This window comes from Pseudophryne corroboree, chromosome 1 (genome assembly GCF_028390025.1).
Source record: "Pseudophryne corroboree isolate aPseCor3 chromosome 1, aPseCor3.hap2, whole genome shotgun sequence".
NCBI lineage: Eukaryota > Metazoa > Chordata > Amphibia > Anura > Myobatrachidae > Pseudophryne > Pseudophryne corroboree.
Genome location: NC_086444.1, coordinates 1,017,556,523 through 1,017,582,144, shown reverse-complemented (window position 1 = coordinate 1,017,582,144; position 25,622 = coordinate 1,017,556,523). Strand labels below are relative to the sequence as shown.

General features: G+C 50.2%; 1 protein-coding gene across 2 annotated transcripts in view; it reads right to left on the bottom strand.

Moving 5' to 3' along the window:
- Positions 1-24,577, bottom strand: part of NEIL3 (nei like DNA glycosylase 3) — a 201,888-nt gene extending 177,311 nt beyond the window's left edge. The window contains exon 1 of one of the 2 annotated variants that reach the window (XM_063920666.1): positions 24,265-24,577. In XM_063920666.1, the coding sequence (XP_063776736.1) occupies positions 24,265-24,378 (114 nt within the window). In that variant the 5' untranslated portion in view covers positions 24,379-24,577. The remainder of the gene's footprint in view (positions 1-24,264) is intronic. The other variant, XM_063920667.1, reaches the window with a different exon arrangement.
- Positions 24,578-25,622: the final 1,045 nt, after the last annotated feature.

The following is a 25,622-nucleotide window of genomic DNA, read 5'->3' as shown; positions in this document are numbered from 1 at the left end:
CTGCTGCATTACTTAGCCGAACTGTGTCCGAGGACGCAGCATCGGATCTTCCCTGGCATCATCAGCAAGCCGCCCGTCACAGAGGCCAGGAAATCTCCATGCAGCGGCAGAGATCCCTGGCCTCTTGCCTACCCCTAAATTATTGGAGACACGTCTCCGTTCACACAAACGGAGCCTATCGCTAACCTAAATGACATCAGACTGTCAATCACGGACAGTCTGATGCTAGCCTAGCATCTCGTGTCACAGTACCCGCTCACGCACAAGCAGCATAGGTCTTGCACATGCGCAAAGTACCAAACATCGGTACTTTGCGCATTAGGGACCCCTCCAACCACATCTGAATGAGGGATAATGGCCGCAAGATTCGATGTTGAAAGCCTGTCCACCATTGGATGATGGGCTTCCAGTGTCCATCCCTACTAAGAAGTGCACATAAAGTAATGAGAGTAATCATGAAACACGAAGGGTGTATGTGAAGGAGAGCAGGTCCTGTCAAGCTTAACTTTATTTGGATATGCCTGGCACCCACCTTTCATTGAACCTCGGGATGAGGGCCATAGTAGATTAGCTAACAGTAAGAATGTTAACACCGAGATTGTGGACAACATGTCAACGACAGAATGCAGAAATGGAAGTTTTTAATGAATACTCTAATTATTACCACTCCTAGGGATGGACATCGGAAGCCCATTATTGAATAGTGGATGGGTTTCAGATATTGAATCTAGCAATGGTAACTAACATTGTGTATTACAACCATTTGATGGAAGAAAAATTACTACGGTTCACACATACACAAGAATCCCAGTGTGCGCATGTGTAATTTGGTCCTACGGTTCTGTACCTGGGATGAACAGCTATTTTATTTTGCCATGGGAAGATCATCATAGGAAACATAGGAAAGCTGCCATCTAGTTATAAAAAAGGAGATTTATGACTTACCATGGTTAAATCTCTTTCTGCGAGGTACACTCGATTCCACAGGGAATACATTGGGGGTGTAGAGTTGGATCTTGATCAGAGGCACCAAAAGGCTAAAGTTTTCACTGTTCCCAGGATGCATTGCACCGCCTTCAGGCACTGGAGCTCAGTTTCGTTAACCAGTCCAATGCAGTAGCAGGTAAAAGACGGTAAATGTTAAGTCACATAGAACCACATTCTCACGATAGGAGAAGGGACTAGCGGCTAATGCCATGCAAACCCAAAGAAGCCAAGTGCGTCAGGGTGGGCGCCCTGTGGAATCCAGTGTATCTTGCAGAAAGATTTAACCATGGTAAGTCTACCACAAATCTCCTTTTCTGCAGCGGGGTACACTGGGATTCCACAGGGAATACATTGGGATGTCCTAAAGCAATTACTTATGGGAGGGGACGCACCGTAGCGGGCACAAGAACCCGGTGTCCAAAGGAAGCATCCTGGGAGACGGAAATATCAAAGGCATAGAACCTGATGAATGTGTTCACGGAGGACAACGTACCCGCCTTGCACAATTGTTCAGCAGACTCGCCTCGGCGGGCCACCCTAGAAGGTCCAACAGACCGAGTAGAATGGGCTGTAATAGCAGCAAGAGCTGGAAGACCAGCCTGTGCATAGGCTTGTGCAATCACCATTCTAATCCATCTGGCCAAGGTTTGCTTACTCGCAGACCAGCCACGTTTGTGAAAACCAAAAAGTACAAAAAGGGAATCTGACCTACTGAGGGAGGCAGTCTTTTCCACGCAAAGGTGGAGAGCCTGTACCACATCCAAAGACCGCTCTTTGGAGGACAAACCAGAAGAGAGAAAAGGGCGGAACCACAATCTCTTGGTTAAGATGATACCACCCTAGGTAGATAACCAGGGCGAGTTCGAAGAACTGCCCAGTCACAGTGAAAAATCAGAAAGGGTGGACGACAGGACAAAGCGTTTAAGTCCGATACCCTCCTAGCAGAGGCAATAGCCAGTAAAAAATTAGATTTTACTTACCGGTAAATCTATTTCTCGTAGTCCGTAGTGGATGCTGGGGACTCTGTAAGGACCATGGGGAATAGACGGGCTCCGAGGGAGAAAGGGCACTTTAAGAAAGAAATTGGATTCTGGTGTGTTCTGGCTCCTCCCTCTATGTCCCTCCTCCAGACCTCAGTTAGAGAAACTGTGCCCGGAAGAGCTGACAGTACTAGGAAAGGATTTTGGAATCCAGGGCAAGACTCATACCAGTCACACCAATCACACCGTATAACTTGTGATAACATACCCAGTTAACAGTATGAACAACAACAGAGCATCAGATCAACCCTGATGCAGCTATAACATAACCCTTATTTAGGCAATACCTATATACAAGTATTGCAGAAGAAGTCCGCACTTGGGACGGGCGGCCAGCATTCACTACGGACTACGAGAAATAGATTTACCGGTAAGTAAAATCTTATTTTCTCTAACGTCCTAGTGGATGCTGGGGACTCCGTAAGGACCATGGGGATTATACCAAAGCTCCCAAACGGGCGGGAGAGTGCGGATGACTCTGCAGCACCGAATGAGCAAACACAAGGTCCTCCTCAGCCAGGGTATCAAACTTGTAGAACTTTGCAAAAGTGTTCGAACCTGACCAAGTAGCTGCTCGGCAGAGCTGTAATGCCGAGACCCCTCGGGCAGCCGCCCAAGAAGAGCCCACCTACCTTGTGGAGTGGGCTTTTACTGATTTTGGCAGCGGCAATCCAGCCGCAGAATGAGCCTGCTGAATCGTGTTACAGATCCAGCGAGCAATAGTTTGCTTTGAAGCAGGAGCACCCAGCTTGTTGGATGCATACAGGATATACAGCGACTCCGTTTTCCTGACTCTAGCCGTTCTGGCTACATAAACCTTCAAAGCCCTGACCACATCTAGTAACTCGGAATCCTCCAAGTCACGAGTAGCCATAGGCACTACAATAGGTTGGTTCATATGAAAAGATGACACCACTTTTGGCAGAAATTGTGGACGGGTCCGCAATTCTGCCCTGTCCATATGGAAAACCAGATAGGGGCTTTTATGTGACAAAGCCGCTAATTCTGACACACGCCTAGCCGAAGCCAAGGCTAATAGCATGACCACCTTCCACGTGAGATATTTTAATTCCACGGTTTTAAGTGGCTCAAACCAGTGTGACTTCAGGAAACTCAACACCACGTTAAGATCCCAAGGTGCCATTAGAGGCACAAAAGGCGGCTGAATATGCAGCACTCCCTTTACAAACGTCTGAACTTCAGGCAGAGAAGCCAGTTCTTTTTGAAAGAAAATAGACAGGGCCGAAATCTGGACCTTAATGGAACCCAATTTTAGGCCCAAAGTCACACCCGACTGTAGGAAGTGAAGGAAACGGCCCAGCTGGAATTCCTCCGTGGGGGCATTCCTGGCCTCACACCAAGCAACATATTTTCGCCATATACGGTGATAATGTTTAGCCGTCACGTCCTTCCTAGCCTTTATCAGCGTAGGAATAACCTCATCCGGAATGCCTTTTTCTGCTAGGATCCAGTGTTCAACCGCCATGCCGTCAAATGCAGCCGCGGTAAGTCTTGGAACAGACAGGGCCCCTGTTGCAACAAGTCCTGTCTTAGAGGCAGAGGCCATGGGTCCTCTGTGAGCATTTCTTGCAGATCTGGGTACCAAGTCCTTCTTGGCCAATCCAGAACAATGAGTATTGTTCTCACTCCTCTTCTTCTTATGATTCTCAGCACCTTTGGTATGAGAGGAAGAGGAGGAAATACATAAACCGACTGGAACACCCACGGTGTTACTAGTGCGTCTACAGCTATCGCCTGAGGGTCTCTTGACCTGGCGCAATACCTCTGTAGCTTTTTGTTGAGGCGGGATGCCATCATGTCCACCTGTGGCAGTTCCCACTGACTTGCAATCTGCGTGAAGACTTCTTGATGAAGTCCACACTCTCCCGGGTGGAGGTCGTGCCTGCTGAGGAAGTCTGCTTCCCAGTTGTCCACTCCCGGAATGAACACTGCTGACAGTGCGCTTACGTGATTCTCCGCCCAGCAAAGAATTTTGGTGGCTTCCGCCATCGCCACCCTGCTCCTTGTGCCGCCTTGGCGGTTTACATGAGCCACTGCGGTGATGTTGTCTGACTGAATCAGAACCGATTGGTCGCGAAGCAGGGTCTCCGCTTGACGTAGGGCGTTGTAAATGGCCCTTAATTCCAGGATGTTGATGTGAAGGCAAGTCTCCTGACTTGACCACAGACCTTGGAAATGTCTTCCCTGTGTGACTGCCCCCCACCCTCGGAGGCTTGCATCCGTGGTCACCAGGACCCAGTCCTGAATGCCGAATCTGCGGCCCTCTAGAAGGTGAGCACTCTGCAGCCACCACAGGAGAGACACCCTGGCCCTGGGGGATAGGGTGATCAGCCGATGCATCTGAAGATGTGATCCGGACCACTTGTCCAACAGATCCCATTGAAAGGTCCTCGCATGGAACCTGCCGAAGGGAATGGCCTCGTATGATGCCACCATCTTTCCGAGGACTCGCGTGCAGTGATGCATAGACACCTGTTTTGGTTTTAATAGGACTCTGACCAGTGTCATGAGCTCCTGAGCCTTCTCCATCGGGAGATAAACCCTCTTCTGGTCTGTGTACAGAATCATGCCCAGGAAGGGCAGACGAGTCTTAGGAATCAACTGCGACTTTGGAATATTTAGAATCCAGCCGTGCTGTTGTAACACTTCCTGAGAGCGTGCTACGCTGATCAGCAACTGGTCTCTGGACCTCGCCTTTATGAGGAGATCGTCCAAGTATGGAATAATTGTGACCCCTTGCTTTCGCAGGAGCACCATCTTTTCCGCCATTACCTTGGTAAAAATTCTCGGTGCCGTGGAGAGACCAAACGGCAACGTCTGGAATTGGTAATGACAATCCTGTACCACAAATCTGAGGTACGCCTGATGAGGTGGATAAATGGGGACATGAAGGTACGCATCCTTTATGTCCAGAGACACCATAAAATCCCCCCTTCCAGGCTTGCGATGACCGATCTGAGCGATTCCATCTTAAACTTAAACCTTTTCAGGTATATGTTCAGGGATTTTAAATTCAATATGGGTCTGACCGAATCGTCCGGTTTCGGTACCACAAACATGGTCGAATAATAACCCTTTCCTTGTTGAAGAAGGGGAACCTTGACCACCACCTGATGAAGATACAATTAGTGAATTGCAGCTAACACTATTTCCCTCTATAAGGGGGAAGCTGGCAGGGCAGATTTGAGGTATCGGTGAGGGGGCATCTCTTCGAATTCCAGCTTGTATCCCTGAGACACAATCTCTATTGCCCAGGGATCGACCTGGGAGTGATTCCACTTGTGGCTGAAATTTTCGGAGACGCGCCTCCACCGGTCCTAACTCCGCCTGTGGAGCCCCAGCGTCATGCGGTGGATTTAGTGGAAGCCGGGGAGGACTTCTGTTCCTGGGAACTAGCTGTGTTGTGCAGCTTCTTTCCTCTGCCCCTGCCTCTGGCAAGAAAGGACGCACCTCGGACTTTCTTGCCCTTTTGTGAACGAAAGGACTGCATTTGGTAATACAGTGCTTTCTTAGGTTGTGAGGGAACATATGGCAAAAACTTTGACTTTCCAGCAGTAGCTGTGGAGAACAGGTCCGAGAGACCCTCCCCAAACAATTCCTCACCATTGTAAGGTAAAACCTCCATGTGCCTTTTTGAGTCGGCATCGCCTGTCCATTGCCGAGTCCACAGGACCTTTCTGGCAGAAATTGACATAGCATTTATTCTAGAGCCCAGTAGGCTAATGTCTCTTTGTGCATCTCTCATATATAGGACAGTGTCTTTTATATGCCCCAGGGTCATTAATATAGTATCCTTGACTAAGGTATCCAGTTCCTCAGATAAGGTATCCGTCCATGCTGCCACAGCACTACACACCCAGGCCGACGCAATTGCCGGCCTTAGTAAGGTACCTGAATGTGTATAAATGGACTTCAGGGTACCCTCTTGCTTTCTATCCGCAGCATCTTTTAGGGTGGCCGTATCCTGTGACGGCAGGGCTACCCTCTTGGATAAGCGTGTTAGAGCTTTGTCCACCCTAGGGGAGGATTCCCAGCGTAACCTGTCCGTTGGCGGGAAAGGATACGCCATAAGCATCCGTTTGGAAATCCGCAGTTTTTTATCTGGAGATTCCCAAGCCTTTTTACATAACTCATTTAGCTCATGTGAAGGGGGAAAGGTCACCTCCTGCCTTTTTTCCCCATACATATGAACCCTCTTGTCAGGGACTGGGGTTTCCTCTGTGATGTGCAACACATCCTTCATTGCTATAATCATATAACGGATGGCTTCAGCCAATTTAGGCTGTAACTTTGCATCATCGTAATCGACACTGGAGTCAGAATCCAGGTCGGTATATGTGTCAACAATTTGGGATAGTGGGCGCTTCCGAGACCCTGACGGCCTCTGCGACATAGGATCAGGCATGGGCTGAGACCCGGACTGTCCTAAGGCTTCAGCTTTATCCAACCTTTTATGCAAGGAATTTACATTATCATTTAAAACCTTCCACATATCCATCCAATCAGGTGTCGGCGGAGAAAACACATTCATTTGCTCCCACTCTGCTTCCACATAGCCTTCCTCGTCAAACATGTTGACACAAGCGTACCGACACACCACACACACAGGGGATGCTCTTTTTTGAAAACAGTTCCCCCACAAGGCCCTTTGGAGAGACAGAGAGAGAGTATGCCAGCACACACCCCAGCGCTATATGTCCCAGGAATCACACAGTAACTTAGTGTTAACCCAGTAGCTGCTGTATATTATTATGTTTTTGCGCCTAATTTATGTGCCGCCCCTCTCTTTTTACCCTTTCTACCGTGAATCTGCAGGGGAGAGCCTGGGGAGCTTCCTCTCAGCGGAGCTGTGGAGAAAAAATGGCACTGGTGAGTGCTGAGGAAGAAGCTCCGCCCCCTCAGCGGCTGGGGCTTCTGTCCCGCGTTTCTGTACAATATTATGGCGGGGGTTCATACATATATACAGTGCCCAACTGTTTATATGCTCCGCTTTTGCCAAGAGGTCCTAATTTCTGCCCAGGGCGCCCCCCCCCCCCTGCAGCCTACAGTGACCGGAGTATGTGGGTGTAGTGTGGGAGCAATGGCGCACAGCTGCAGTGCTGTGCGCTACCTCAGTGAAGACTGGAGTCTTCTGCCGCCGATTTTGAAGTCTTCTTGCTTCTTTCACCCGGCTTCTGTCTTCCGGCTCTGCGACGGGGACGGCGGCGCGGCTCCGGGATCAGACGACAAAGGGTGAGATCCTGTGTACGATCCCTCTGGAGCTAATGGTGTCCAGTAGCCTAAGAAGCAGGACCTAGCTTCAGAGAGTAGGGCTGCTTCTCTCCCCTCAGTCCCACGATGCAGGGAGTCTGTTGCCAGCAGATCTCCCTGAAAATAAAAAACCTAACAAAATACTTTCTTATAGCAAGCTCAGGAGAGCTCACTAAACAGCACCCAGCTCGTCCGGGCACAGATGCAAACTGAGGTCTGGAGGAGGGACATAGAGGGAGGAGCCAGAACACACCAGAATCCAAATTCTTTCTTAAAATGCCCTGTCTCCTGCGGAGCCAGTCTATTCCCCATGGACCTTACGGAGTCCCCAGCATCCACTAGGACGTTAGAGAAACACAACTTTGTAAGACATTTAAGATCCACAGACTCAAGAGGTTCAAATGGAGACTCTTGTAGGGCATTTAAGACAACCGACAGATGCCATGAAGCCACAGGAGGGACATAGGGAGGCTAGATCCATAAAACACCCTGAGTGAAAGTATGAACATCAGGAATAGACGCAATTTCCTCTGAAACCACACCAACAAGGCAGATATATGAACCTGGAGGGTTAAGATTAAGAGAAGCTAAAAGCCTGGAAGTTCTGAACGAATAGGCATCATAGTTCTTAGCAGCACACCATGTGAAGTAAGAGTTCAAGACCCTGTAATAAATCCGTGCAGAAGCCGCTTTGCGGGCCTTTAACATAGTTTGAATAACCTCCTCAGAGAATCCTTTGGCCCTCAGGAGTGAAGCTTCAAGAGCCACGTCGTCAAAGCCAGTCTGGTCAGGTCCGGATAGACATAAGGGCCCTGAACGAGGAGGTCTGGGCATTGAGGAAGCAGAACAGGACGCTCTATCGATAGACCCTGCAGGTCTGAGAACCAATGCCGTCTGGGCCACGCTGGAGCGACAAGAAGTAGCATTCCTCTTTCTTGCTTGAACTTCCGTAGTACCCTGGGTAGGAGTGACACTGGAGGGAACACGTATGGCAGCCGAAAGTTCCAAGGAATTGCCAGTGCGTCAACGAACGCTGCTTGAGGATCCCTTGTCCTCGATCCGAAGACCGGAACCTTGTGATTGTGTCGAAAAGCCATCAGGTCTACATCTGGTAGGCCCCACTTGTCCACTAGGAGTTGAAAGACTTCCGGATCAAGACTCCACTCTCCAGCGTGTACGTCTTGACGACTGAGGAAGGTCCGATTCCCAGTTGAGGACTCTGGGAATGAACACTGCGGATATTGCTGGCAGATGGCGTTCCGCCCAACGTAGGATTTTTGATACTTCCAGCATTGCCATTCGGCTTTGAGTGCCGCCTTGATGATTTATGTATGCCACCGTGGTGGCGTTGTCTGATTGTACTTGAACGGGCCTGTTCTGTACTAGAGGCAGGGCCAGTGTCAACGCATTGAACACTGCCCGCAATTCCAGAATTTTTTTTTTTAAGAGTAGAGACTCCTCCCTGGTCCATCGACCCCACAGCCTGGCATCCGTTGTCAGGAGGACCCAGTTGGAGATCCAGAAGGGACGGCCCCTGCTCAACTGTTGGTCCTGTAGCCACCAGCTCAGTGACAGACGCACCTCCGGTATAAATGAGATCATTTGAGACCTCATCCGATGAGGCAGGCTGTCCTACTTGGAAAGAATTAACCTCTGCAGAGGGTGGGAATAAAATTGAGCGTACTCTACCATGTCGAAAGCGGACACCATGAGGCCTAGTACTTGCATCGCCAAGTGCATCGACACTCTTGGGTGAGAGAGGAAATATCTGATCCTGTCCTGAAGTTTCAGGACTTTCTCTGGAGACAAAAAATAAGATTTTAAACCTACCGGTAAATCTTTTACTCCTAGTCCGTAGAGGATGCTGGGGACTCAGTAAGGACCATGGGGTATAGACGGGCTCCGCAGGAGACATGGGCACTCTAAAGACTTTAGAATGGGTGTGCACTGGCTCCTCCCTCTATGCCCCTCCTCCAGACCTCAGTTAAAGAACTGCCCAGAGGAGACAGACAGTACGAGGAAAGGATTTTTGTTAATCTAAGGGCAAGATACATACCAGCCCACACCATCCACACCGTACAACTTGGAACATACGAACCAGTTAATAGTATGAAACAAAACAGCATCAGCCAGAGACTGATCAAAACTGTAACATAACCCTTATGTAAGCAATAACAATATACAAGTCCTGCAGAATTTAGTCCGCACTGGGACGGGCGCCCAGCATCCTCTACGGACTAGGAGAAAAAGATTTACCGGTAGGTTTAAAATCTTATTTTCTCTTACGTCCTAGAGGATGCTGAGGACTCCGTAAGGACCATGGGGATTATACCAAAGCTCCAGACCAGGCGGGAGAGTGCGGATGACTCTGCAGCACCGATTGAGCAAACATGAGGTCCTCCTCAGCCAAGGTATCAAACTTGTAGAATTTAGCAAAAGTGTTTGAACCCGACCAAGTAGCCGCTCGGCAAAGTTACAACGCCGAGACACCTCGGGCGGCCGCCCAAGAAGAGCCCACCTTCCTAGTGGAATGGGCCTTAACCGAATTTGGTACCGGCAATCCAGCCGTAGAATAAGCCTGCTGGATCGTGTTACAGATCCAGCGAGCAATAGTCTGCTTAGAAGCAGGAGCGCCAACTTTGTTGGCCGTATACAGGACAAACAGTGCCTCTGTTTTCCGAACTCGAGCCGTCCTGGCTACATAAATTTTTAAGGCCCTGACTACGTCAAGGGACTTGGAATCCTCCAAGTCCCCCGTAGCCACAGGCACCACAATAGGTTGGTTCATATGAAATGACGAAACCACCTTAGGCAGAAATTGAGGATGAGTTCTCAACTCTGCTCGATCCACATGGAAAGTCAGATAGGGACTCTTGTGAGACAAAGCCGCCAATTCAGACACCCGCCTTGCAGATGCCAAGGCCAGCAACATGACCACTTTCCAAGTGAGAAATTTTCAATTCAACCGTTTGAAGAGGTTCAAACCAGTGTGATTTCAGGAACTGTAACACCACATTAAGGTCCCATGGTGCCACTGGGGGCACAAAAGGAGGCTGGATGTGCAGTACTCCCTTCACAATAGTTTGGACTTCCGGGAGAGAAAGCCAATTCCTTTAGGCCCATATCCACTACTGTTTGTAGACAGTGGAGAAAACGTTGCAGGTGGAAATCTTCCGTAGGAGCATTCTTGGCTTCACACCAAGATACATACTTCCTCCAGATACGGTGATAGTGTTTCGCCGTCACCTCCCTCCTAGCCTTTATCAGAGTAGGGATGACTTCCTCCGGAATACCTTTCCCAGCTAGGATTCGATGTTCAACCACCATGCCGTCAAACGTAAGGCTTGGAACATGCAGGGCCCCTGCTGCAACAGGTCCTCCCTGAGCGGAAGAGGCCACGGATCTTCTGTGAGGATGTCCTGAAGATCTGAATACCAAGCCCTTCGAGGCCAATCTGGAAAAATGAGTATTGTCTGCACTCGTTTTCGTCTTATGACCCTCAATATTTTTGAGATAAGTGGAAGAGGAGGGAACACATAGACCGACTGAAACACCCATGGTGTCACCAGGGCGTCTACCGCTACTGCCAGAGGGTCCCTTGACCTGGCACAATATCTCCGAAGCTTCTTGTTGAGGCGTGACGCCATCATGTCTATTTGAGGAAGTCCCCAACGACTTGTTGTCACTGCAAAAACTTCTTGATGAAGTCCCCACTCTCCTGGATGGAGATCGTGTCTGCTGAGGAAGTCTGCTTCCCAGTTGTCCACTCCCAGAATGAAGACTGCTGACAGAGCGCTTATGTGATTTTCCGCCCAACGAAGAATCCTGGTGGCTTCCGCCATTGCCACTCTGCTCCTTGTCCCGCCTTGGCGGTTTACATGACCCACGGCTGTGACGTTGTCTGATTGAATCATCAACGGTAGGCCGCGAAGAAGATTCTCCGCTTGTCGTAGGCCGTTGTATATGGCCCTCAATTCCAGTACGTTGATGTGTAGACAAGCCTCCTAGCTTGACCAAAGTCCCTGAAAATTTCTTCCTTGTGTGACTGCTCCCCATCCTCGGAGGCTCGCGTCCGTGGTCACCAGAACCCAGTCTTGAATGCCGAACCTGCGACCCTCGAGAAGGTGAGTACTCTGCAGCCACCACAGGAGAGACACCCTGGCCCTGGGGGACAGGCTTATTTTCTGATGTATTTGTAGATGGGACCCCGATCACTTGTCCAGAAGGTCCCACTGAAACGTCCTCGCATGGAACCTGCCGAAGGGAATAGCCTCGTAGGTCGCCACCATTTTTCCCAGTACTCGAGTGCATTGATGGACTGACACTTTTTTTGGTTTTAGCAGGTCCCTGACCATGGGGGTAATTCCAAGTTGATCGCAGCAGGATTTTTGATAGCAATTGGGCAAAACCATGTGCACTGCAGGGGAGGCAGATATAACATGTGCAGAAAGAGTTAGATTTGGGTGGGTTGTTTTGTTTCTGTGCAGGGTAAATATTGGCTGCTTTATTTTTACACTACAATTTAGATTGCAGATTGAACTCACCACACCCAAATCTAACTCTCTCTGCACATGTTATATCTGCCTCCCCTGCAGTGCACATGGTTTTGCCCAATTGCTATCAAAAAATAAGATTTTACTCACCGGTAAATCTATTTCTCGTAGTCCGTAGTGGATGCTGGGTACTCCGTAAGGACCATGGGGAATAGACGGGCTCCGCAGGAGACTGGGCACTCTAAAGAAAAGATTAGGTACTATATCTGGTGTGCACTGGCTCCTCCCTCTATGCCCCTCCTCCAGACCCCAGTTAGTTACTGAAACTGTGCCCGGAAGAGCTGACATTACTAGGAAAGGATTTGGAATCCAGGGTAAGACTCATACCAGCCACAACAATCACACCGTACAACTTGTGATAATTATACCCAGTTAATAGTATGAACAACAACTGAGCCTCATTAAACTGATGGCTCAGAACAAAAAAACCCTATAGTTAAGCAATAACTATATACAAGTATTGCAGAATTCCGCACTTGGGACGGACTCCCAGCATCCACTACGGACTACGAGAAATAGATTTACCGGCGAGTAAAATCTTATTTTCTCTGACGTCCTAGTGGATGCTGGGTACTCCGTAAGGACCATGGGGATTATACCAAAGCTCCCAAACGGGCGGGAGAGTGCGGATGACTCTGCAGCACCGAATGAGCAAACTCAAGGTCCTCCTCAGCCAGGGTATCAAATTTGTAGAATTTTGCAAATGTGTTTGATCCCGACCAGGTAGCAGCTCGGCAAAGTTGTAAAGCCGAGACCCCTCGGGCAGCCGCCCAAGAAGAGCCCACCTTCCTCGTGGAATGGGCTTTGACTGATTTAGGATGCGGCAGTCCAGCCGCAGAATGTGCAAGCAGAATCGTGCAACAGATCCAGCGAGCAATAGTCTGCTTTGAAGCAGGAGCACCCAGCTTGTTGGGTGCATGCAGGATAAACAGTGTGTCAGTTTTTCTGACTCTAGTCGTCCTGGAAACATAGATTTTCAGGGCCCGGACTACATCCAGCAACTTGGAAGCCTCCAAGTCCCGAGTAGCCGCAGGCACCACAATAGGTTGGTTCAAATGGAACGCTGATACCACCTTAGGGAGAAATTGGGGACGAGTCCTCAATTCTGCCCTGTCCATATGGAAGATCAGATAGGGGCTTTTGCATGACAAAGCCGCCAATTCTGACACACGCCTAGCCGAAGCCAAGGCCAAAAGCATGACCACTTTCCACGTGAGATATTTCAACTCCACGGTCTGAAGTGGCTCAAAGCAATGTGATTTTAGGAAATCCAACACAACGTTGAGATCCCAAGGTGCCACTGGGGGCACAAAAGGGGGCTGAATATGCAGCACTCCCTTAACAAACGTCTGAACTTCAGGCAGTGAAGCCAGTTCTTTTTTAAAGAAAATAGACCGGGCCGAAATCAGGACTTTAATGGATCCCAATTTTAGACCCATAGTCACTCCTGACTGTAGGAAGTGCAGAAAACGACCCAGCTGAAATTCTTCTGTTGGGGCCTTCATAGCCTCACATCAAGCAACATATTTTCGCCATATGCGGTGATAATGTTTTGCTGTCACATCCTTCCTAGCTTTTATCAGCGTAGGAATGACTTCAACCGGAATGCCCTTTTCCATCAGGATCCGGCGTTCAACCGCCATGCCGTCAAACGCAGCCGCGGTAAGTCTTGGAACAGACAGGGCCCCTGCTGTAGCAGGTCCTGTCTGAGAGGCAGAGGCCAAGGGTCCTCTGAGATCATTTCTTGTAGTTCCGGGTACCAAGTCCTTCTTGGCCAATCCGGAACGATGAGTATAGTTCTTACTCCTCTCTTTCTTATTATCCTCAGTACCTTTGGTATGAGAGGAAGAGGAGGGAACACATAAACCGACTGGTACACCCACGGTGTCACTAGAGCGTCCACAGCTATCGCCTGAGGGTCCCTTGACCTGGCGCAATATCTTTTTAGCTTTTTGTTGAGGCGGGACGCCATCATGTCCACCTGTGGCTTTTCCCAACGATTTACAATCAGCTGGAAGACTTCTGGATGAAGTCCCCACTCTCCCGGGTGGAGGTCGTGCCTGCTGAGGAAGTCTGCTTTCCAGTTGTCCACTCCCAGAATGAACACTGCCGACAGTGCTATCACGTGATTTTCCGCCCATCGGAGAATCCTTGTGGCTTCTGCCATCGCCATCCTGCTTCTTGTGCCGCCCTGTCAGTTTACATGGGCGACCGCCGTGATGTTGTCTGATTGAATCAGCACCGGCTGGTTTTGAAGCAGGGGTTTTGCCTGACTTAGGGCATTGTAAATGGCCCTTAGTTCCAGAATGTTTATGTGTAGGGAAGCTTCCTGACTCGACCATTGTCCTTGGAAGTTTCTTCCCTGAGTGACTGCCCCCCAACCTCGGAGGCTTGCATCTGTGGTCACCAGGACCCAGTCCTGTATGCCGAATCTGCGGCCCTCGAGTAGATGAGCACTCTGCAGCCACCACAGCAGAGACACCCTGGCCCTCGGGGACAGGGTGATCAGCCGATGCATCTGAAGATGCGATCCGGACCACTTGTCTAACAGATCCCACTGAAAGATCCATGCATGGAACCTGCCGAATGGAAGCTACCATCTTTCCCAGGACTCGCGTGCAGTGATGCACAGACACCTGTTTTGGTTTTAGGAGGTCTCTGACCAGAGATGACAACTCCTTGGCCTTCTCCTCCGGGAGAAACACCTTCTTCTGTTCTGTGTCCAGAATCATACCCAGGAACAGCAGACGCGTCGTAGGAACCAGCTGCGACTTTGGGATATTCAGAATCCAGCCGTGCTGTTGTAGCACTTCCTGAGATAGTGCTACTCCGACCAACAACTGCTCCATGGACCTCGCCTTTATAAGGAGATCGTCCAAGTACGGGATAATTATAACTCCCTTCTTTCGAAGGAGTATCATCATTTCGGCCATTGCCTTGGTAAATACCCTCGGTGCCGTGGACAGACCAAACGGCAACGTCTGGAATTGGTAATGGCAGTCCTGTACCACAAAACGGAGGTACTCCTGGTGAGGTGGGTAAATGGGGACATGTAGGTAAGCATCCTTGATGTCCAGTGATACCATATAATCCCCCTCTTCCAGGCTTGCAATAACCGCCCTGAGCGATTCCATCTTGAACTTGAACTTTCTTATATAAGTGTTCAAGGATTTCAAATTTAGAATGGGTCTCACCGAACCGTCTGGTTTCGGTACCACAAACAATGTGGAATAGTAACCCCCGTCCCTGTTGAAGGAGGGGGACTTTGATTATCACCTGCTGGAGGTACAGCTTGTGAATTGCCGCCAGTACTACCTCCCTGTCCTGGGGAGTAGCTGGCAAGGCTGACTTGAGGTAACGGCGAGGGGGAGACGTCTCGAATTCCAGCTTGTATCCCTGAGATACCACTTGTAGAAACCCAGAGATCCACCTGTGAACGAACCCACTGGTCGCTGAAGTTCCGGAGACGGGCCCCCACCACACCTGGCTCCACCTGTGGAGCCCCAGCGTCATGCGGTGGATTTAGTGGAAGAAGGGGAGGATTTTTGTTCCTGGGAACTGGCTGTCTGATGCAGCTTCTTTCCTCTTCCCCTGCCTCTGAGCAGAAAGGATGCGCCTCTGACACGCTTGCCTTTCTGAGGCCGAAAGGACTGTACTTGATAATACGGTGCTTTCTTAGGCTGTGAAGGAACGTAGGGGTAAAAAAGACGACTTCCCAGCTGTCGCTGTGGATACAAGGTCCGAAAGACCGTCCCCAAACAATTCCTCACCCTTATAAGGCAAAACCTCCATGTGCCTTTTAGAGTCAGCATCACCTGTCCACTGCAGAGTCCATAATACTCTCCTGGCAGAAATGGACATCGCATTTATTCTGGATGCCTGTCGGCAAATGTCCCTCTGTGCATCCCTCATATATAGGACTACATCCTTAATATGCTCTATATTTAGCAAAATAGTATCCCTGTCGAGGGTATCAATGTTGTCTGACAGGGTATCAGACCATGCAGCTGCAGCACTACACATCCATGCCGAAGCAATTGCAGGTCTCAGTATAGTACCCGAGTGTGTATATACAGACTTCAGGATAGCCTCCTGCTTTCTATCTGCAGGCTCCTTTAAGGCGGCCGTATCCTGAGAGGGCAGTGCCACCTTTTTTAGATAAACGTGTGAGCGCCTTGTCCACCCTAGGGGATGTTTCCCAACGTAACCTATCCGTTGGCGGGAAAGGATACGCAGCCAGTAACCTCTTAGAAATCACCAGTTTCTTATCAGGGGAACACCACGCCTCTTCACACAGTTCATTCAACTCGTCAGATGGGGGAAAAGTCACTGGCTGCTTTTTCTCCCCAAACATAATACCCTTTTTTGTGGTAACCGGGTTTATGTCAGCAATGTGTAAAACATCTTTCATAGCCGTACTCATACATCGGATGGCCCTTGTGGACTGTACATTTATCTCCTCCTCGTCGACACTGGAGTCAGACTCCGTGTCGACATCTGTGTCTGCCATCTGAGTCAGCGGGCGTTTTTGAGCCCCTGATGGCCTCTGAGACGCCTGGGCAGGTGCGGACTGAGCTGCCGACTGTCCCATGGCTGTCACGTCGTCAAACCTTTTATGTAAGGAGTTGACACTGTCGGTTAAAACCTTCCACATATCCATCCACTCCGGTGTCGGCCCCACAGGGGGCGACATCACACTTATCGGCTCCTGCTCTGCCTCCACGTAACCCTCCTCCTCAAACATGTCGACACAGCCGTACCGACACACCGCACACACACAGGGAATGCTCTGACTGAGGACAGGACCCCACAAAGTCCTTTGGGGAGACAGACAGAGAGTATGCCAGCACACACCACAGCGCTATATAATCAGGGATGTACACTAACACAAAGTGATTTTTCCCTATAGCTGCTTTACATATACAATTTGCGCCTAAATTTAGTGCCCCCCCTCTCTTTTTTACCCTTTGAGCCTGGAAACTGCAGGGGAGAGCCTGGGGAGCTGTCTTCCAGCGGAGCTGTGAAGAGGAAATGGCGCCAGTGTGCTGAGGGAGATAGCCCCGCCCCCTTCTCGGCGGACTTCTCCCGCTCTTATATTTATATTATGGCGGGGGATTTTGCACATATATAGTTTATTGGACTATATTATGTGCTTTTTGCCATAGAAGGTACTCTAATTGCAGCCCAGGGTGCCGCCCCCCCCCCCCCCCCCCAGCGCCCTGCACCCATCAGTGACCGGAGTGTGTGGTGTGCATAGGGAGCAATGGCGCACAGCCGCAGTGCTGTGCGCTACCTTAATGAAGACCGAAGTCTTCAGCCGCCGATTTTCAGGATGTTCTTCTTGCTTCTGGCTCTGCAAGGGGGACGGCGGCGCGGCTCCGGGACCGGACGATCGTGGACGGGCCCAGTGTTCGATCTCTCTGGAGCTAATGGTGTCCAGTAGCCTTAGAAGCCCAAGCTAGCTGCAAGCAGGTAGGTTCGCTTCTCTCCCCTCAGTCCCTCGTAGCAGTGAGTCTGTTGCCAGCAGATCTCACTGAAAATAAAAAACCTAACAAATACTTTCTTTACTAGAAGCTCAGGAGAGCCCCTAGTGTGCAACCAGCTCGGGCCGGGCACAGATTCTAACTGGGGTCTGGAGGAGGGGCATAGAGGGAGGAGCCAGTGCACACCAGATATAGTACCTAATCTTTTCTTTAGAGTGCCCAGTCTCCTGCGGAGCCCGTCTATTCCCCATGGTCCTTACGGAGTACCCAGCATCCACTAGGACGTCAGAGAAATCCTGCATACCAGCGCCGGAATCCCGACAGCGTGGCGAGCGCAAATTAGCCCCTTGCGGGTTCGCTGCGCTCGCCACACTGCGGGCACGGTAACGCGCTACGCTATCTATTCTCCCTCCAGGTGGGTCGTGGACCCCCAAGAGGGAGAAAAAGTGTCGGTATACCGGCTGTCGGGATTCCAGCGCCGGGATCCCGACAGCCGGCAACCTGAAGACCACCCGCAGCTCCTGATTGGCTGCCGGACCACAAGCTTTTGATTGGCTCACGAACCAGCGCCTGATACACACCACCACCGGAGACTGAGGGGCAGGAGAGACGCACGCTGCGCTCTTCTCCCCTCACACATAGGCACAGCAGTGCAGTAAGCAGCACTGGGGGGGCATATCGGTCACTGTGGGGGCATATGTGTACCTGGCACTGTGGGGGCATATGTGTACCTGGCACTTCACTACTGGGCACATATATGTATCTGGCCCCACATATGTGTATCATGCCCCCATTTTCATTGGCCATGCCCTGTGTGGCATGTGGCCACACCCATTTTTTGACACGCCCACACAGTACCACCAAGAGATTTTTTTCTACTTGCACTGGGGCATTATATGTATGTGGCACTGCACGTGACTAAAATGGGTTTGTGACATAAGGTCATACTCCTACAAATGTCATACCGAAAGGTTTGCGCACAAAAAATAAGAATTTACTTACCGATAATTCTATTTCTCATAGTCCGTAGTGGATGCTGGGAACTCCGTAAGGACCATGGGGAATAGCGGCTCCGCAGGAGACTGGGCACAAAAGTAAAGCTTTAGGACTACCTGGTGTGCACTGGCTCCTCCCCCTATGACCCTCCTCCAAGCCTCAGTTAGGATACTGTGCCCGGACGAGCGTACACAATAAGGAAGGATTTATGAATCCCGGGTAAGACTCATACCAGCCACACCAATCACACCGTACAACCTGTGATCTGAACCCAGTTAACAGCATGATAACAGAGGAGCCTCTGGAAAGATGGCTCACAACCACAATAACCCGATTTTTGTAACAATAACTATGTACAAGTATTGCAGACAATCCGCACTTGGGATGGGCGCCCAGCATCCACTACGGACTATGAGAAATAGAATTATCGGTAAGTAAATTCTTATTTTCTCTGACGTCCTAGTGGATGCTGGGAACTCCGTAAGGACCATGGGGATTATACCAAAGCTCCCAAACGGGCGGGAGAGTGCGGATGACTCTGCAGCACCGAATGAGAGAACTCCAGGTCCTCCTCAGCCAGGGTATCAAATTTGTAGAATTTAGCAAACGTGTTTGCCCCTGACCAAGTAGCTGCTCGGCAAAGTTGTAAAGCCGAGACCCCTCGGGCAGCCGCCCAAGATGAGCCCACTTTCCGTGTGGAATGGGCTTTTACAGATTTTGGCTGTGGCAGGCCTGCCACAGAATGTGCAAGCTGAATTGTGCTACAAATCCAACGAGCAATAGTCTGCTTAGAAGCAGGAGCACCCAGCTTGTTGGGTGCATACAGGATAAACAGCGAGTCAGATTTTCTGACTCCAGCCGTCCTGGAAACATATACTTTCAGGGTCCTGACTACGTCCAGCAACTTGGAGTCCTCCAAGTCCCTAGTAGCCGCAGGTACCACAATAGGCTGGTTCAAGTGAAACGCTGAAACCACCTTAGGGAGAAATTGAGGATGAGTCCTCAATTCCGCCCTGTCTGAATGGAAGATCAGATAAGGGCCTTTACAGGATAAAGCCCGCCAATTCTGACACGCGCCTGGCCGAGGCCAGGGCCAACAACATGACCACTTTCCATGTGAGATATTTTAACTCCACAGATTCAAGTGGTTCAAACCAATGTGACTTTAGGAACCCCAAAACTACATTGAGATCCCAAGGTGCCACTGGAGGCACAAAAGGAGGCTGTATATGCAGTACCCCTTTTACAAACGTCTGAACTTCAGGAACTGAAGATAGTTCTTTCTGGAAGAAAATTGACAGGGCCGAAATTTGAACCTTAATGGACCCCAATTTTAGGCACATAGACACTCCTGTTTACAGGAAATGCAGGAATCGACCTAGTTGAAAATTCCTCCATCGGGGCCTTACTGGCCTCACACCCCGCAACATATTTTCGCCAAATGCGGTGATAATGCTTTGCGGTTACATCCTTCCTGGCTTGATCAGGGTAGGGATGACTTCATCCGGAATGCCTTTTTCCTTCAGGATCCGGCGTTCAACCGCCCTGCCGTTAAACGCAGCCGCGGTAAGTCTTGGAATAGACAGGGTCCTTGCTGGAGCAGGTCCCTTCTTAGAGGTAGAGGCCACGGGTCCTCCGTGAGCATCTCTTGAAGTTCCGGGTACCAAGTCCTTCTTGGCCAATCCGGAGCCACGAGTATAGTTCTTACTCCCCTCCGTCTTATAATTCTCAGTACTTTTGGTATGAGAGGAAGAGGAGGGAACACATACACTGACTGGTACACCCACGGTGTTACCAGAGCGTCCACAGCTATTGCCTGAGGGTCCCTTGACCTGGCGCAATACCTGTCCAATTTTTTTGTTTAGGCGGGACGCCATCATGTCCACCTTTGGTTTTTCCCAATGGTTTACAATCATGTGGAAGACTTCTGGGTGAAGTCCCCACTCTCCCGGGTGGAGGCCGTGCCTGCTGAGGAAGTCTGCTTCCCAGTTGTCCACTCCCGGAATGAATACTGCTGACAGTGCTATCACATGATTTTCCGCCCAGCGAAGAATCCTTGCAGCTTCTGCCATTGACTGCTTCTTGTGCCACCCTGTCTGTTTACGTGGGTGACTGCCGTGATGTTGTCCGACTGGATCAACACCGGTTGACCTTGAAGCAGAGGTCTTGCTAAGCTGAGAGCATTGTAAATGGCCCTTAGCTCCAGGATATTTATGTGAAATTATGTCTCCAGGCTTGACCATAAGCCCTGGAAATTTCTTCCCTGTGTGATTGCTCCCCAGCCTCGCAGGCTGGCATCCGTGGTCACCAGGACCCAGTCTTGAATGCCGAATCTGTGGCCCTCTTGAGCACTCTGCAACCACCACAGGAGGGACACCCTTGTCCTTGGTGACCGGGTTATCCGCTGATGCATCTTAAGATGCGACCCGGACCATTTGTCTAGCAGGTCCCACTGGAAAGTTCTTGCGTGGAATCTGCCGAATGGCTTTGCTTCGTAGGAAGCTACCATTTTTCCCAGAACCCTTGTGCATTGATGCACTGAGACTTGGCTCGGTTTTAGGAGGTTCCTGACTAGCTCGGATAACTCCCTGGCTCTCTCCTCCGGGAGAAACACCTTTTTCTGAACTGTGTCCAGAATCATCCCTAGGAACAGAAGACGAGTCGTCGGAACCAGCTGCGATTTTGGAATATTGAGAATCCAACCGTGCTGTCGCAACACTACCTGAGATAGTGCTACACCGACCTCCAACTGTTCCCAGGATCTTACCCTTATCAGGAGATCGTCCAAGTAAGGGATAACTAAAACTCCCTTCCTTCGAAGGAGTATCATCATTTCGGCCATTACCTTGGTAAAGACCCGGGGTGCCGTGGACCATCCAAACGGCAGCGTCTTAAACTGATAGTGACAGTTCTGTACCACAAACCTGAGGTACCCTTGGTGAGAAGGGTAAATTTGGACATGAAGGTAAGCATCCTTGATGTCCAGAGACACCATGTAGTCCCCTTCTCTTGAATTTGAACCTCTGTATGTAAGTGTTCAAAGATTTTAGATTTAAAATCGGTCTCACCGAGCCGTCCGGCTTCGGTACCACAACAGTGTGGAGTAATACCCCTTTCCCTGTTGCAGGAGGGGTACCTTGATTATCACCTGCTGGGAATACAGCTTGTGAATGGCTTCCAAAACTGCCTCCCTGTCTGCTTGTAAAGCCCCAGCGTCATGCTGAGGGCTTGGCAGAGGCGGGAGAGGGCTTCTGTTCCTGGGAACTGGCTGATTTCTGCAGCCGTTTCCCTCTCCCTCGGGGCAGAAATGAGGAACCTTTTGCCCACGTGCCCTTATGGGAACGAAAGGACTGCGCCTGATAATACGGCGTCTTCTTATGTTGAGAGGCGATCTGGGGTAAAAACGTGGATTTCCCAGCTGTTGCCGTGGCCACCAGGTCTGAAAGACCGACCCCAAATAACTCCTCCCCTTTATAAGGCAATACTTCCATATGCCATTTGGAATCCGCATCACCTGACCACTGTCGTGTCCATAACCCTCTTCTGGCAGAAATGGACAGCGCACTTACTCTTGATGCCAGTCGGCAAATATCCCGCTGTGCATCACACATATATAGAAAAGCATCTTTTAAATGCTCTACAGGCAATAATATACTGTCCCTATCTAGGGTATAAATATTTTCAGTCAGGGAATCCGACCACGCCAACCGAGCACTGCACATCCAGGCTGAGGCGATTGCTGGTCGCAGTATAACACCAGTATGTGTGTAAATACATTTTAGGATACCCTCCTGCTTTCTATCAGCAGGATCCTTAAGGGCGGCCATCTCAGGAGAGGGTAGAGCCCTTGTTTTGACAAGCGTGTGAGCGCTTTGTCCACCCTAGGGGGCGTTTCCCAACGCACCCTAACCTCTGGCGGGAAAGGATATAATGCCAATAACTTTTTAGAAATTATCAGTTTTTTATCGGGGGAAACCCACGCTTCATCACACACCTCATTTAATTTCTCAGATTCAGGAAAACTACAGGTAGTTTTTCCTCACCGAACATAATACCCCTATTGATGGTACTCGTATTATCAGAATTGTGTAAAACATTTTTCATTGCCTCAATCATGTAACGTGTGGCCCTACTGGAAGTCATATTTGTCTCTTCACCGTCGACACTGGAGTCAGTATCCGTGTCTGCGTCTGTATTTGCCATCTGAGGTAACGGGCGCTTTAGAGCCCCTGACAGCCTATGAGACGTCTGGACAGGCACAAGCTGAGTAGCCGGCTGTCTCATGTCAATCACTGTCTTTTGTAAAGAGCTGACACTGTCATGTAATTCCTTCCAGCAGTTCATCCACTCAGGTGTCGACCCCTTAGGGAGTGACATCCCTATTACAGGCAATTTGCTCCGCCTCCACATCATTTTCCTCCTCATACATGTCGACACAAACGTACCGACACACAGCACACACACAGGGAATGCTCTGATAGAGGACAGGACCCCACTAGCCCTTTGGGGAGACAGAGGGAGAGTTTGCCAGCACACACCAGAGCGCTATATATATATATATATATATACATACAGGGATAACCTTATATAAGTGTTTTTCCCCTTATAGCTGCTGTATTGTTTATACTGCGCCTAATTAGTGCCCCCCTCTCTTTTTTAACCCTTTCTGTAGTGTAGTGACTGCAGGGGAGAGCCAGGGAGCTTCCCTCCAACGGAGCTGTGAGGGAAAATGGCGCCAGTGTGCTGAGGAGTTAGGCTCCGCCCCTTTCTCGGCAGCCTTTTCTCACGTTTTTCAGTGTAATCTGGCAGGGGTTAAAATTCATCCATATAGCCCTGGGGGCTATATGTGATGTATTTTCGACAGCCAAGGTGTTTTTATTGCTGCTCAGGGCGCCCCCCCCTAGCGCCCTGCACCCTCAGTGACCGAAGTGTGCTGAGGAGCAATGGCGCACAGCTGCAGTGCTGTGCGCTACCTTGGTGAAGACAGGATGTCTTCTGCCGCCGATTTTCCGGACCTCTTCTTGCTTCTGGCTCTGTAAGGGGGCCGGCGGCGCGGCTCTGGGACCGGACTCCATGGCTGGGCCTGTGTTCGATCCCTCTGGAGCTAATGGTGTCCAGTAGCCTAAGAAGCCCAATCCACTCTGCACGCAGGTGAGTTCGCTTCTTCTCCCCTTAGTCCCTCGATGCAGTGAGCCTGTTGCCAGCAGGTCTCACTGAAAATAAAAAACCTAAAACTAAACTTTTCACTAAGCAGCTCAGGAGAGCCCCTAGTGTGCACCCTTCTCGTGCGGGCACAAAAATCTAACTGAGGCTTGGAGGAGGGTCATAGTGGGAGGAGCCAGAGCACACCAGGTAGTCCTAAAGCTTTACTTTTGTGCCCAGTCTCCTGCGGAGCCGCTATTCCCCATGGTCCTTACGGAGTTCCCAGCATCCACTAGGACGTCAGAGAAATGGGGTGTGGCTTTGTGACAACAATGCCACGTCCCCATTTTTTGCACGCGCATGATAATGGCTCTTTCACTAGACTCCAGAGCTTTTCTGGCTCTTTGCCTCTGACTGGTTGGCCACCTTTGCGCTAGTGCCTACCCCCGTCCCCCACAGCAGCCTAACTCTGATGTCAACATTCTGAGATATTTTAACGATGCAGACATCTTAACTGTCAACACTGTGCCATCAACATATCAACATTGTTACTGTCAATATTTTGACTACAGTACATCCCATCTTGGATCACCTCCACTGATACATGCTGCAGTGGTGCGTAAGGCTGTGCTCGTGCTGCAGTACACTGGAAATGGTTTTTGTTGCATTTTTACTTTAATGCACTCTGCTGTGCACAGCTCATACTAGTGAGTGAGGAACTACTAGAACTACAGACAATAAAGGAGCAAGTGGGTGGCTGAAGAACCAGAGACTATCATTAGCCATAGTTACCTTGCTGCTGTTGCTGCCGACAGCATTGCCCCGCAGTTCCACCACACGCTGACCCTGGGAAACCCGGGCCCTGATTTTCTCCCCGTTCAGCGTGCAGCCAGGACCCTCCACCATAATGCGGGCACGGGTATAACGGCGGCCTGGTACTGCTGCCGGGCGGTGAACGCGAAACGGCCACCGCTGTTACTGACTGCACTGGCAGAGTGAGACTAGACAGCGGGTTGCATAACTTATTCAAAATGTGGCGGCACAGCAGCTGCTGAGGTCCCGCCACACATCGCGCACGAAGTCTGTTGATTGGCCGGCAACGAGGAAGTACAGTGAGATATGCAGGCTTCTCATTGGTAAATGACCCACAGGTGTCACCTGATTGGCTGAACCGTATGTCTGTCTCTTCCGTCCCACACCGCTGTCACCGCAGCGCAGTACGTACAGTAGTGCTAGTGAGATCAGTGAGTGAATTGTGTGCGTGGAAGTTGAACCAGAGACCGTCTGTCTGTCATACTGTGTGTGTGCTGCACGCCGGCACTATTATCTGGATTCTGTGGCTGAGTGACGGCGGATGTCAGGCGGACATACTCTTATAACCACAAACACGGAGGAGTGGTGCAGACACATTGTGCTTTATGGGATTGTATTATTAGCTCTGACTGAAGTCACAAATAATGACGGGTGTTACCTGGAGGCAGCCCTGAGGTGCTCACCCACTGAGGACACTTAAATGATGTCACTTTTATCTATACAAATTAAAATACCTTTTCTCATACGTCCTAGAGGATGCTGGGGTCACATCAAGAACCATGGGGTATAGATGGGATCCGCAGGAGACATGGGCACTTTAAGACTTTCAAAGGGTGCGAACTGGCTCCTCCCTCTATGCCCCTCCTCCAGACTCCAGTTTAGAATCTGTGCCCAGGCAGATTGGATGCACTCTGAGGAGCTCAACTGAGTTTCTCTGAAAAGACTTTATGTTTTCAGGGAGAACTGCTGGCAACAGTCTCCCTACTTCGTGGGACTTAGGGGAAAGAAGTCAGACCTACTTCTGTGAGTTTCAAGGCTCTTCTTCTTTGGCTACAGGACACCATTAGCTCCTGAGGGTTTGATCACTAGGTACGCCTAGGGGCTCATTCCCAGAGCCGGCCGTCACCCCCCTTGCAGAGACAGAAGACAGGTGAGTAGAAGAAGAAAAGAAGACTTCAGTGCCGGCTTTGAGGTACCGCACAGCGATCGCACGCTGCGCGCCATGCTCCCACTACACAGCGGCACTACAGGGTGCAGGGGGGGGGCGCCCTGGGCAGCATATCTAACCTCTATAACTAACTGGCCAGAGCGGACATAGTGCCAGGGCACTGTCCGGA